Source organism: Salvia hispanica, chromosome 1 (assembly GCF_023119035.1).
Source record: "Salvia hispanica cultivar TCC Black 2014 chromosome 1, UniMelb_Shisp_WGS_1.0, whole genome shotgun sequence".
Classification (NCBI taxonomy): domain Eukaryota; kingdom Viridiplantae; phylum Streptophyta; class Magnoliopsida; order Lamiales; family Lamiaceae; genus Salvia; species Salvia hispanica.
In genome coordinates, this window is record NC_062965.1 from 52215988 (window position 1) to 52230106 (window position 14119).

General features: G+C 37.3%; 3 protein-coding genes across 5 annotated transcripts; all 3 read left to right on the top strand.

Moving 5' to 3' along the window:
* The first annotated feature begins 2218 nt into the window (after positions 1-2218).
* LOC125202562 (tRNA(His) guanylyltransferase 1-like) lies at positions 2219-5012 on the top strand. Of its 2 annotated transcripts, none has more exons than XM_048100982.1 (12): positions 2219-2322; positions 2392-2526; positions 2610-2654; positions 2760-2920; positions 3000-3085; positions 3190-3291; positions 3421-3812; positions 3893-3937; positions 4007-4173; positions 4252-4337; positions 4544-4657; positions 4729-5012. In XM_048100982.1, exons 1-12 carry the CDS (start codon positions 2219-2221, stop codon positions 4873-4875), a joined length of 1584 nt encoding a protein of 527 aa, XP_047956939.1. In that variant the 3' UTR covers positions 4876-5012. The 2 variants fall into 2 exon arrangements, with proteins under 2 accessions (XP_047956939.1, XP_047956940.1); XM_048100983.1 differs by having other exon boundaries at positions 4732-5012.
* A 657-nt stretch (positions 5013-5669) lies between these two features.
* On the top strand, positions 5670-8975 carry LOC125201412 (putative late blight resistance protein homolog R1A-4). Its single transcript, XM_048099503.1, has 2 exons — positions 5670-8672; positions 8773-8975. Exon 1 carries the CDS (start codon positions 5812-5814, stop codon positions 8632-8634), a length of 2823 nt encoding a protein of 940 aa, XP_047955460.1. The 5' UTR covers positions 5670-5811; the 3' UTR covers positions 8635-8672; positions 8773-8975.
* A 434-nt stretch (positions 8976-9409) lies between these two features.
* Positions 9410-12948, top strand: LOC125201414 (putative late blight resistance protein homolog R1A-10). Of its 2 annotated transcripts, XR_007172909.1 has the most exons (3): positions 9410-12342; positions 12572-12607; positions 12698-12948. XR_007172909.1 is itself a non-coding variant. In XM_048099504.1 (2 exons), exon 1 carries the CDS (start codon positions 9529-9531, stop codon positions 12301-12303), a length of 2775 nt encoding a protein of 924 aa, XP_047955461.1. In that variant the 5' UTR covers positions 9410-9528; the 3' UTR covers positions 12304-12342; positions 12698-12948. The 2 variants fall into 2 exon arrangements, 1 of the variants encoding a protein (XP_047955461.1); XM_048099504.1 differs by lacking the exon at positions 12572-12607.
* The last annotated feature ends 1171 nt before the right edge of the window (positions 12949-14119 follow it).

A 14119-nucleotide genomic window follows, 5' to 3' on the forward strand; every position in this document is an offset into this window, starting at 1 on the left:
TATCCTATTTAGTTTTTTTTACCTTATTTAAATCTATCTAATACTATTTCTTAATCACCGTACCTAAAAGTTTTGCTCCAACTTAATTGAGACGGATGAAATCCACCAAGATAACACAAGAGTACGATAGTGACACTCGTTCATTTCTGTTTGGGCCTATAACTGGTCAGATACACAAATATTTTAGGCCCATATTTTTTATGGGGCCTTAAATGCAGATCCAATTTCACTCGGAAAAAGAGAGCAATAAAATTAAATCACTCGACCGTTGGGATAGTATAGAGCAAAGACATATAAATAAGGGATACTAACGTCTAATATTACCCAACTTTAAAAAAGTTGGATTTTTCTCACACACTAAATTTGACAAATAATATCACGAACTTTACCCCCGGTTTGTCTTTTTTTACGAATGAAAAAATTCACACAAATAAAATTATGATCCGGATTTGTTTTCGTAATTTCTCGACAACAATTTTGAAAGCTTCAAGTTTTTCAATATTTGAAGATAGTTTTTCTTGAAGCACACCCTTCAAAATTGTTCTTCAATCTATTAAAATAACATGAATTTTTTCATTCGTGGGAAAAAACAAACCAGGGGTTAAGTTCGTGATATTATTTGTCAATTTTAAAGTTCGTGGGAAAAACCCAACCTTTTAAAAGTTTCGTGATATTAAATGTCAATATCCCTATAAATAATGCTCAATAACTTATCAGTAGAATTATCCAATGAATAAATTGATTTAATATACTTCCTCCATCCCACCTTATGTAAATCATTTTTTCATTTTGAGATATCCAACTCTATAGAATACTCCCTCCGTCCAAAAAAAATAGATCACTTTTGCCATTTTGGGACGTCTACAAAAAATAGATCATTTTCTTAAAATGGAAAGTTTATCTCTCATACTTTTCCCACTTTTTCTTCCCTCTCTCATACTTTACTCACTTTTTCTCTCTATCTCTCTTACTTTACCTATTTTTTCTCCTCCTCTCTCTTACTTTACCAATTCTACATTAAAACTCGTGCCATACACAAAATGGTCTATTTTTGTGGACGAAGGAAGTACATTTTTAAAAATAGAAGCATGTCCATGGTGCAGCGGCTTCTCTTAAGAATACGATTCAGCATATCCTACAATCATATCGCATTTAGTTGGTTCCACCATCTCCACCATCTCTTAAGTAGTTAGGCATAATTTGAGTCTTTGTGCTGACTACAAGTGCAAAACTTGTAAAAACGAACTCAAGTCCCGGAGCAAATTATACATAGTATTTCTATAGCATAATGTTCAAAAGGTCAACATATATGATCAAATCTCTTCTTAATCTTAATTATAAAATCACCTAACATTTACAAATCTTCAGTAACATTTGGAGATAGTCTTTCATCTTGTTCAGCTGTGAAATCACATCAAAATTCAAGAATCAGCGGAACCTATTGAATGTTGAAAGTAGATATATGGCTCAAATGTTTGTTTCTGTGTACCCTTTATATAGGGATTTTACAAAACAGTACTTCCCTCCATTTCCATTAGAAATGAAAATGCTTCATTTTTAATGGGACAACCTAAAAATGGAAACGTTTCATTTTTAATAGGACAAGAGAATAATATTTATGGTAATAGATCTTTCTATTGCTAGACATGTATTCTCCTCTCAATTACTATTAATTACCAATATTTTCCTTAACTATCTCTTCTTCTTTTGGTAGGTTCTCGCGATGGTATATTTGACAGAATCTTCCATTCGTTTAAGCAAATGCTTTAAATAGAATTGCTAATCAAACTACAAATAGTTTTTAACCTAATTTATGTTCTAGCATTGTAGTACCTCTTTTTTCATACACTAGTATTCGGGCCAATCCAATCGCACTATTCAAGTTCGGCCTATTGATCAGATCGTAAATTTTCAGCCCTAACCTTATCTCTTTGGACTTCACGTCACATTATATAATTAGCCTAGATCTTTTATTATTTTGTTGCCTTATTTTTCTTAGATATTTTTGGTAGAATATTATTATTAATTTTTTCAGATTTTAATTGAGCAACCCGAATGCAGGCCCACCCAAATAAATCAACCTAACTTTTTTTTCGGATTATGATTTTATTGCCCTTATTAACTAATTTTGTCGAATTTTGTTGCATCTAAAAGAATTGCAAAACTTTAAACCCGTAGATGATGAATTGAGCAATAGCAAAGTGTGCAATTTAGTGAAATGGCAAATAGCGTGTATGAATATGTGAAGTCATTTGAGGTGGAGGATAGGATCATGCTGCCCAACACCATCATCATCCATGTTCGTGCCCGTGATTTCTGCAGGTATGTTGTGAAGCATAGTTTGTAGACAAAGTTGTTTGAGGTAATAGTAAGTCCTTTTCATTCATGTAGGTTTTCTCAAGTGCATAAGTTTGAGAAACCAAATGATGAGAAGAAAGCATTAGAGTTGATGAATGAGTGTGCCAATGCTGTTTTGGCGCAGTTTCCAGAAGTTATATTCTCGTATGGTTACGGTGATGAGTATAGGTATTAAACAACATATCTCACACACAAATCTCTTCCCATTGTTTTGGTCTATCATAAGAGTACTTTTATTTGCTTGTTTGTAGTTTCATATTCAAAAAGAAAACCGAGTTCTACAATCGTCGTGGCAGGTGAATTTTAAACAATTTTTACTATCTCTAAAATGAGTTTTGAAGTAGTATGATACAAGATGAGTAGGATGATGATTGCTGACTAAAAGTATACTTAATTTGCAGCAAGATACTCTCTCTTATTGTGTCTTTCTTTGCATCCACTTATGTTACCAAGTGGAGGGCTCTTTTCCCTCACAAAGAGTTGGAATACGCCCCTTCATTCCGGGCTCGAGTTATTTGCTGTGAGCTTCTTCAAGCATATCTTTTATGGCGGCAAGATGAATGTAATGTGCTGTCATTGAACTATATACAATGCTCGCGTCTTGATATGTAGAAAATCGAAATTTACTATCCTTTTGGCAGGTTACGCAAATAACGAGTACGATACTTGTCTTTGGCAGCTGATTAAGAGTGGAAAAAGCAAAGAGGAAGCACAAGCCACACTGAGGGTAGTAAACTTGAGATTGTTTGAAATTTCATTAATTTCAATTTGTTTGTATTGTGTATTCATCTGTTGAAAATGGTACATTGAAGTGGAAATGTGTTGTTTCAGGGGTTGCTTAAACAGGACAAAAATGAATTGTCTGGCCAGTGTTTTAACATCAGCGATATTCCGAAGATGTTTCGCCAAGATACATGCTCTTTCAAGACAAAGGTAGTTGCTAATTCACTTTGTTCTTGTTGCTTTTTCAAATGAGCAGAATGGCTCGATTTTCGTGTTTAACTAGAAGATGCTTGATGAAGTACAACTTACACTAGTTAAACTATCTCTTGTTGTGACAAGGTTGAAGAAATTGTGAAGTACAAAGATGGCTCCCCTATCATAAGACTTAGGAGCAGAGTCGTAACAGTTCACTCGGAAAATATTGCATCGAAAAGGTTTTGGAATGAAAATAAGTGTTTGTCGGAAGAAGAGCTGGGACAGTTTTGTGAAAAGTTGAACGAAACTAGACCTGATCAGTACATCAAATCTTTCCAATACGAGAGCAGATTGATGTTGTCCACCTGGATCGTTGTTCGCATTGATGGCTGTCGTTTCCACAGTTTTTGTGATGATCATGAATTTGAGAAGCCAAATGATGCGCGAGCTCTCAATCTGATGAATGCGTGCGCTGTTGCTGTTCTGGAAGAGTTTAGGGGTGTCGTTTTTGCTTATGGCGTTAGTGATGAGTACAGGTCGTTAATCAGTTTCCGCTTGATCTCCCTTTAGCTATGTGTGTATGTGTTTGACAAGTTGTTTGGTACTTTCTCATCAGCTTTGTATTGAATAAGGACTCCCGGCTATATCAAAGATGTGCCAGGTATGGTATCTCTTCTATTACGATCTTGTTGCCTCTGTTCGGCTTATCCTCCTTGTAATTCTGGTGCAGTGAGATAGTGTCTTCTATAGTATCTTTCTTCTCTTCAACGTACACGATGAGATGGAATGAGTTTTTCCCGCAAAAAGAAATGATATACCTACCGTATTTTGATGGCCGTGCTGTTTGCTACCCATCCAGTGAGATCAAAGATTATCTAGCATGGAGACAAGTTGATTGTAAGCTTAGTTTGTCAATCCCTCAAAAATCCTATGAATTCTTTATTTAAATGGAAGCTCCATTACTAATGTATGTAGGTCACATCAACAATCAGTACAATACTTGCTTCTGGTTGCTCGTGAAGTCCGGAATGAGCAAGAGCGGTGCACAAAACGAGTTGCAGGTATTCAGTCCTTTAGATAGTTTCCGGATGTATAAAACGTTCTTGTGATGATTGATAATGCTCACATGGATTATTCGAGTCTCTTTGAGGTTTTGACCATGCTCATTCCGCACTTCTCTATGTTGACTGGCATCTGAAGTTTTGAACCTTTTCTTAGTTTATGTATATTGGTTCATACCTTTGTTTTTCTTATTTTTAATTTGCAGGGGACTCAAGCTCCAGCGAAATATGAACTTCTTGATGGACTCACTGGTGTTCCCAACTATTACGATACATTGCCACCTATGTTCCGCCAGGGTTCGTCTGTTTTCTTGGACAAAGTAAGGACGAAACTTCGTTTGATTACTAATTATCTGTGGCATCAAGGCTAACTTGTAGCCTGTGTGTGTAGGAGACGGAGCTAGTTGTTGTAGGACATGGCAACATAATCGAGACCGGCTTCTGGGAAACGAACCCTCACATACTAGACGAGAAGGCGGATCATTTTAAAGCCGTTCAAACGGCCACCGGTAAGAATGGTTCGGATGTTGCACCATGAAACTTCCTTGGTGGCCAGTTTTGAAATTCCACTGCTTAATGTATGCATGATTAGAGTTGATTCATTTCGGCTTTCGTAGAAATTAATGAGTACTCATGTGTTTTTGGCTCACTCACCATAATTTAATTTAACTATTGCAAAACTTAATATAGAAATTTGATTCATTTTAGCTGCTGCTGATATTATTTTTTTTGTCTCGTCGACGTTATTAGTGAATAATGAGTAGTTTAATTTTCTAGTTGATATATTTCATTAAATTTTATGAATTGTTATCAAGTTTATTTATTGACCCATAACATAACTGTGTGATGGAGAGGGAGTACAAATTATCGAATGCAAATACTTATACTGTCCATGATTTATAATCCTAATTTAACATAATGCAGCTAGAGTGTGATGTAATTTAACTAAAATTGAAAGAGATGTATGTGATTCTATAAATATTGAACTTTTTTTTTGGTGCTAAAATAAATCGTGGACTTTAACAAATCGCAAAATGAGTTATTATTTCGCTAGAATTTGTCGGTGATATCCTTATTTGTTTCAATTTAATAGTATTATTTCCGCAGCTGGCTTAAATTTATTTCCTATTGCCAACTTGTTGATGGCTGCATAATCAGCGCTGCCTTTGTAGACCAACGAAATTTGTCGAGAAGATATATACTCCATTAAAATAATTTCAACTTGTATACTTTAAAATAAATAATTTTTGAAATATGCAATTGATGACCAATAATTCCACTTAGCCAATTGCAGCCCACCATTTCAAAAAGCATACCCACAGTTTCCAAAATCCCGCCATCACCACCACCACCACCTACCAACTCCTCCCTCTTCACCTCCATCAACAATTTCCATTCTCAATTTCTCCTCTCTCTTCACCACCACTAAATCTACTACACTGCCGTGTTTGATAATTCATATTCCAATTAGGTGATGGCGGCTTATGGCGCAGCCATTTCCCTCAAGAATACCATTCAGCGTATTCTGCAATCGTCTCGCATTTCGCTGGTTTCTCCCTCGCCACAAATCTCATACTCTTCGTATTCCGACGTGTTTGACAATTCATATTTCAAAGCGATGATGGCCGCTTATGGTAAAGCGAAATCTCTCAAGAACAAGATCCGGCACCGGCGACCCTCTCCACACCTCCTACAACAGGCCTACGATGCCATGTGTCGTTTACAAAAAGTCCTGCTGAAATTGGAGGAAACCAGCTGCAGCAAGATCAGGACGAAGGTGAATGCTTTGGATGAACGGATCAAAGAGGTCGTATGGGAATTCGAAGATTTGCTCGAATCCCTTCTCGCAGATCAACTTCTTGCACAACTTGAAAGCTCGCAACGAGGTGAGGGAGATCAATTGTCTTTCTCTGTAGATCTGCTGAATCTGCAACGCTGCGTTGATTACTTACTCGAGAGGGTGAGGGCGATGGAGGCGGAGTACGATATTGAGCTGGCGAATATGCCTGAAGAAGAAGGCGAACCGGTTTCCTCAAGGATTGATTTTGGAGGAATCAGCACCGAGATGGTTGGATTATCCGATGAATTCGAACGAGTCCGGGACTATCTACTTGCAGAAGAAGATGAATGGAGATGGGTAGCGGTTATTAATTGGATGTTTGTTATTGGGATGGCAGGGGCTGGGAAGACAACTCTGGCGAAGAAGGTATTTGACGATCCATCCATTCAGAGACATTTCGAGCTTCGAGCATGGGTAAGAGTGGGCAGAAAATGTGAATCCAATGAAACGTTACGATGCATTCTAGCTCAAGTGGATCCCAGCACTCGCGACCAAATGCTTACTCACGGAGAGGATGGCGACGACGACTTTGAGAAATTAGTTGGAATCTTGGAAGAGAGACTAAAGGATAAGAAGTGCCTCATTGTGATGGATGATGTATGGGAATGGGACAGACGACTAATGGATAGATTTCCAAAAGAGAATGTCCGAATCTTGCTTACAAGTAGGCTAAGATTCAATGAAGAACCTCCCTCATTTATCCGAGAGAATAATTCAATCTTACTTCGAAGCTTGCTAGGAGATAAAGGATCTCCGTTTCAAGTAGTACGCCTGTTGAGTGATGAAGAAAGTAAGAAATTACTTGGTGAGAAGGTGTTTGGTGGAGAGGGGTTCCCTCCTCACCTCGAGAAATTGGGGGAGAAGATTGCCAAAAAATGTGAAGGTCTTCCACTTATGATAGTAAAAGTTTCAGAGCTTCTATCCGAAGAAGACAAGACCCCGGAATTCTGGACCGAGGTAGCTGAAAAACAACATAATTTCGTCTTCGATGATGCATATGAACAGATATCTGAGGTACTTTTCCCAAGCTACGATTACTTGCCCCAATATTTAAAAATGCTTTTCCTCTATCTAGGAGCTTTCCCTCCGTATAGTGATATTGAAATACAAAAGATCTTCAATCTTATGAGTGCGGAGGGATTTTTTGAACCGATTGGAGAAAAAAACTTGGAAAATTTTATAAAAGAATGTCTTGAAAAGCTTGCTATACGATATCATCTTATTCTATTCGAAGCAAGTCTAGGATCTTTGTTATCAAAGAGCGCGTTCCGTGCACATTCTTGCTGGCAGTATTTGTGTAGGAAAGAAGCTAGTAAGATCAAGTTTTTGCATGTTTTACAAAGTTGTGATGATGTTATGAAAGACCAACGTCGTTTGGGTGCCCATTACAACACTTTATTTGCCTTCAAACAAGTGTCTGATTCAATAAAAAGTGATTGTGCATCCACCATTCGTTCTCTCCTTTGTCTTGGTCCTTACCACCAATATCCAGTGTCAATACATGCAATGGATTACAAGTTGCTATGGGTACTAGATGCTCTCAGGGTCAGATTTTACCATGTCCCACTTGAAATTCTTAAACTTGTGTCTTTAAAGTACCTTTCCCTAACTTGCAACAATGAGATTCCTGAATCTATATCCAACCTTTTTCAACTTGAAACCTTGAATGTCGGACAACATATGAACATTAAAAAGCGTGGAGGTCAGTCATATGTTCCGGTAGAAATATGGAATATGCAAGAACTACAACATATTGAAATCTTGGGAAGAGACCTACCAACCCCTAATTTTGATTCTACTTTGGACAAACTCACGGGCCTTCGCGGTGTGAGTCCAAAGAGTTGCACTAGAGAAGTTCTCCAAAGAATTCCTAACTTAAAGGAAATGATAATCTGCATGGAGTTGAAGCCTTATGACAATGATGATTGGTTCAACGCACTGAATGGCTTGGGTTATATATCAGAAGAACTCCAGAATTTGGTGCGACTTTCATATATTGTAAGGAACCCTGAGATAAAATATGAGTTTATGGTTCCTCTTCGAATGTTCCCATCAAGTCTGACGTATCTGCAACTGAGTGGCTTAGGGTGCCCATGGGAGTACATGAATGACATTGGTTCGCTGCTACCAAATCTTACAGATCTCATGATAGAAGAGTATGCCTTTCGAGGTCCAGAGTGGGATATAAAATCCGAATGTTTTTTGAAACTTGAGACACTTGTAATTGAAGACACTGATTTGGAGCGATGGAGAGCTCAACATGGAAGCCTCCCAAAGCTTGAGATGCTAAGCATTCGGCATTGCTACAAATTCAAACAACTCGATTGGACGCGTGATCCCTCAACGGATACAACGCCTACAATTGAGTTACTTAACTGCAGTCTCGGTGTTATACCGTCCGCCATGCTATTACATCACGATGGCTTTAAAGTTGATTTGGGCACTTCTTACCTTTAGATGAGAAGTTGTAGCAAGAGTCTCAGCTGAATCGACAGGTTCACCTTCCTATATCATTTAATCAGTTCATTACTTTCTTAATCAAGATTTTTGTGCTTATGATTTATTGTTGCAATTTTTGTTGTATGTGTGTTTTAGGCAAATGAGACATCAGAAGGGTTGTGACGCTGCGTTATCCCATCATTTCAATTGTATTACCATGTGTTATTTTTGTACATTTAAGGATATTTGTTTTATTTGGTGAGGATTGTGAAATCTAAATGTTAAATTATGATTGATTTGTGTGAAAACATTTCATGCATATTTCTCTAATCAAGGATTATATATAGCCTTCTCCGTTATGCCTTCTCCTTTGTTTTATTGTCTGAAATTTCATTTATTTCTTGTCAATAAATGTTTGACTATGTGTAATATATTGGTTTGCATGTTGTTGAAGCTCACAACAAAAGCAATGTATGGGTTTAAAATTTAAATGAAATTATTATATTTGCTCTCTACAATAACTTAACAAGCATATGATTGTATATAAACATAGTAGAACAAGATAACACAGTAAGATATAGTAATTGGTTCATTTCTGTTTGCATAAATATATTTTAACTTAATAAGGGACATAGAAAGTAATATATTTAACATATAAGCATAAAATAAAAATACTCATCTCCTTAAATTGAATAGTATTATTTCCCCAGCTGGCTAATTGAGCAGGTATGGTTCTATACTATACAAATTAATATTTCAGCTAATTCACTAATCAATACATGTGCAGCGCTGACTTTACCATTCTCATTGCACCACACCACCACCACCACCTACCGCCGTGACCAACTCCTCCCTCTTCACCACCACTTAGTAAGTCAGCTGTGTTTGATCATTCATATTTTCAATCGGGTGATGGCGGCTTATGGTGCAGCCACTTCTCTCAAGATTACGATTCTAAGTATTCCCCAATCGTCTCGCGTTTCGCTGGCTCCTCCCCCTCCAATAATCTCACAGTTCGCCTCTTCCTGTTTTGCCATGTTTGATAGTCCATTTCTCAAAGGGTCGATGGCGGCCTTTCTTCTCAAGATTACTATTCAGCGCTCGTCTCAAACTTCGTTGCTTCCACAAATGTCTCGTGTGATCGCAGCTTATGTTGGGGCGAGTTTCCTCAAGCGTAAGATTCAGGGTATTCTACCGCCCTCTCCCTCTGCAAATATCTTACTCCCGGCCTACCTCGCCGTGTGTCGCTTGCAGAGAGTCCTGCTAAAGTTGGACGACACCGGCTGCAGCAAGATCCGGACGAAAGTGAATGCTTTGGATGACCGGATCAAAGAGGTCATATGGGAATTCGAAGATTTACTGGAATCCCATTTCTATAATCAGATTCTTCCACAGCTCGAGAGCGACAGAGGTCGCTTGTCTTACTCTATAGATCTGCAGAGTCTGCGTCAGAGTGTCGACTACTTCGTGGAGAGGGTGACAGAGATGGCGGCAGAGTACATTGTTGAACTGGCGAATATGCCTGAAGAAGAAGGCGAACCTCTTTCCTCAAGGATTGATTTTAGCGGAATCAATTCAAAGATGGTTGGATTATCTAATCAGTTTGACGAGGCCAAGAATGGTCTTCTTCTTCCACAAGGTGAAAGGAATTGGCTATTAGTAACTGGGATGGTGGGGATTGGAAAGACAACTCTAGCGAAGAAAGTTTTCGATGATGCATACATTCAGAGACATTTCGAGCTTCGAGCATGGGTCAGAGTGGGCAGAAAATGTGAATCCAATGAAACATTAAGATGCATTCTAGCTCAGGTGGATCCCAACAACCACTATCTAATGCTTGATGATGACTACCACCAATTAGTTGGATTCTTGAAAATGATACTGTGGGGTAAGAAATGTCTCATTGTGTTGGATGATGTATGGGAATGGGACGCACGATTAATGGGTCACTTGCCACGAGAGAATGTTCAAGTCCTCATCACAAGCAGGCTAAAAATTAAAGAGTCTCCAGTTTTAACACTAGGCTTGTTAAATGAAGAACAAAGTAAGAAATTACTTGGTGAGCAGGTGTTCGGTGAAGACGGTTTTCCTCCTCACCTTGAGGAACTGGGAGAGGAGATTGCGAAAAAATGTGAAGGTCTCCCGCTTATGATAGTCACAGTAGCTGAGTTCCTATCCAAAGAAGACCAGACCACTGAAAACTGGACGGAGATTGTTAGAACACAACATAATTCCGTCTTCGTGGGTGCATATAATCAAATCTCCGAGGTGTTTTTCCCAAGCTATGATTACTTACCTCAATATTTTAAAATGCTCTTTTTATATATGGGAGCTAGCCCTCCATATAGTGCTGTTGATGTAGACAACATTGTCCATCAATTACATGCCGAGGGGTTTCTTGAACCGAATTTGGGAGAAAACAGTGTGGAAGAGTTTATTTCCAAATGCTTTGCTGAGTTTCTTTATAGGTATCATCTAGTTCGACGAAAGGAGTATCCGTGGAAAGGGATACGCGTTCATTCTTGTTGGAAGTACATGAGTAGAAAAGAAGCCAGTAAGATCAAGTTTTTACATGTTTTACAAAGTTGTGATGATGATATGAAAGACCAACGTCGATTGTGTGCTCATTGCAATACTTTATTTGCCTTCAGACAAGTGTGTGATTCAATAAAAAGTGATTGCTCATCCATATCCCGTTCTCTCCTCTGTTTTGGTCCCTACCACCAATATCCTGTGCCTATTCATACCATGGGTTTCAAGTTGCTTAGGTTACTAGATGCTGTTACAGTCCGATTTTATCATATCCCACTTGAAATTATGAAGATGATTAGTCTAAAGTACCTTGCTCTAACTTGCAATGGGGAGCTCCCTACTTCCATAGCCAACCTTTTTCAGCTTCAATCATTGACTATCGGACAGCATACGAACATTAAAAAGCGTGGGGTTCACTCATATATGCCATTGGAAATATGGGATATGCAAGAACTGCACCGTATTGAAATCTCAGGAAGAGACCTACCAACTCCTAATTCAGATGCTACTTTGGACAAACTCATCGTTCTTCGTGGTGTGAGTCCGAAGAGTTGCACTAGGGATATTCTCAAAAGAATTCCAATTTTAAGAGATTTAACTATTCAACTGGAGTTGAAGCCTTATGAAGATGACGATGATAGAAACCCATTGAGTGGCTTGGATTATTTTGCAGAAGAACTTCAGAATTTAGAGTGTCTTAAATGTATAGTACAGAATCCTGATATGAAGTACGAGCTTATGGTTCCTTTGTCAATGTTTCCATCATGCCTGCTAACATTGGAGTTAAGTGGCATAGGGTGTCCATGGAATCACATTAGTGACATTGGTTTGCTTCTACCAAATCTTGTGTTTCTCCATATATATGACTATGCCTTTCGCGGTCCAGAGTGGTATATAAAATCACAATGTTTTCCCAATCTTGAGACACTTGTGATTAAAGATACTGATTTGGTGCGATGGAGAGCTCAACCTGGAAGCCTCCCAAGGCTTGACAACCTAAGCTTTTGCGATTGCTACAGACTACAACAACTTGATTGGACGCGTGATCCATCAATGGACAGAACTTCAATTTTTTTAATTGACTGCAATCCGTTAGCTATCTCTTCTGCCATGCAATTACCGAGATGTCGAGTTCTTACACACTCTACGTTTTGAGATCGGAATTTGTATCCGAACTCTCAACTTGGATAACAGGTTAGCCTTCCCATTTATTTATTTTGATTTGCACAAACCATATAAATTAATTTAAACTAAAATGTTAGTGCTAGTGATTCAAACTTGACAGTGTTCTTTTGTTAAGTACTACTATATCTTACTATTGATGGTGTGTTTTAGGTTGTTGGCTACTCATTTTTTTTACTACTTTGTGTATGAATGTGGATTTGAAATCTAAAATAAGGGATGTTTTTCTGTGGGTTGCTAGGACTTGGAAGCTCAACATAAGGACAAAGTTTATATGGTAGTGGTTAATTTGTAGCACTTAACTTTTTTGAATATTTATGTATGGTCATATAAATATTCTATATTCATTTATCGTTTTTTTTTTCAGGTTAATGAGAGAGCGAAAATGGGCAGAGGCCGCCGTGTTGCCCTGTCATTTCAATTGTATTACAATGTTGTTTCTTGAATTGAAAGATATTGATTGGCTATATTTGGTCAAGGATTATGAAGTATGATGCTGAATTATGTTTGTAACAGAAACTGTTGTCAGTTTGATTCCTTTGTGTGTGTGAAAACATTGCTTGCATCTTTTTTATTTCAAGGATTATATATATGTCCTTTATGCAACTATGCATGATTTTCAGCTTGTTTTTACATTATGTTGAATTAGTTCATCAATATGGGGCTAGTTGAATTTTGGCTTAACAAGATTGCTAGGAGCCTAGGATGATCATTATGTTATCTTGTGCCAAATCAAGTTGTTGTTTGATACACATGTCTTTTCCACTACATCTAATTTTTTCTATGATGGTTTGTTTTTATTATCAAAATAATAGACTCCTCATGCTTTATATTCTCTTCGTCCCAATAAATATGAAATATTTGCTTTTTGACACTGGAATTTATGTAGTGTTGTTTTGTGAGTTAAGGAAAAGAGAATAAAACAAGAGAGATGGAAAAGTAGAGATAAAGTTACTTATATTTTAGGAAACGTTTCATTTATAATGGGACAATCCAAAAAGAAAAACGTTTCGTTTTTAATGGGATAGAGGGAGTACAAAATTGATTACATAATTAATATAAAATGAAAATTGATTAAAATATTACTCCCTCCGTCCCATACTGTCACTTTTGGAAGATGACACGAGATCTTAGGAGATGTTATTCTGTGTATTAAGTGGTGAGAGAAAATATAATTTTATAATTGATGTGAGAGGGAATTTTTTCTAAAAAGGAAATGTGACATCTTTTATAGGACAAACTAAAAAGAAAAATATGACATGACGGAGGGAGTATAAAAATTCACCTAAAATAGGAACTAATTTTGGTGGAACATGATATTTGTAAATGAATATAGTATAATGGGCTTACTTACAATTTTTTGTCAATATAGGCCTCGAAATGGACTTGGGCCGATAAGTGATGACATAAAAGTATTTTTGGCCCGTTACTAATGCGCTTTTAAAATGAACCCAATTTTATTCCATAAAAGAGAACAGTAAAATTTGTTCCCTCAACATGCCTACTTACAAATAAACGTTTAATACTATAAAATATTGCAAAATGAAATAAATAAAATTACAAATTTAGAAAACTAGCTTTTCTTTCTTCCAAATTCTCGTAGAAAAATGGGAGGGCTGAAAAGTCCTAAGTTGAAGAATGGAAGAGAAGAGAATAGAAGGATTAATCGTATACGACATGTAACTCATTGTTTTTCTTCCTGGAAATACTTTTCCGGGTGGGTGGCGTCCACACTTAATTAATGCATAATCCAGTTTAGTTTCAAACTAATATAACTGACTATTCTATC

Bases quoted from the DNA above. Each gene is read 5' to 3' on its own strand.
- LOC125202562 (XM_048100982.1), top strand. From the start codon at position 2,219: ATGGCAAATAGCGTGTATGAATATGTGAAGTCATTTGAGGTGGAGGAT. The intron at 2,323-2,391 runs GTATGTTGTGAA...TCATTCATGTAG, and splicing joins CGTGCCCGTGATTTCTGCAG to GTTTTCTCAAGTGCATAAGT. The intron at 2,655-2,759 runs GTGAATTTTAAA...CTTAATTTGCAG, and splicing joins TTCTACAATCGTCGTGGCAG to CAAGATACTCTCTCTTATTG.
- LOC125201412 (XM_048099503.1), top strand. From the start codon at position 5,812: ATGGCGGCTTATGGCGCAGCCATTTCCCTCAAGAATACCATTCAGCGT.
- LOC125201414 (XM_048099504.1), top strand. From the start codon at position 9,529: ATGGCGGCTTATGGTGCAGCCACTTCTCTCAAGATTACGATTCTAAGT.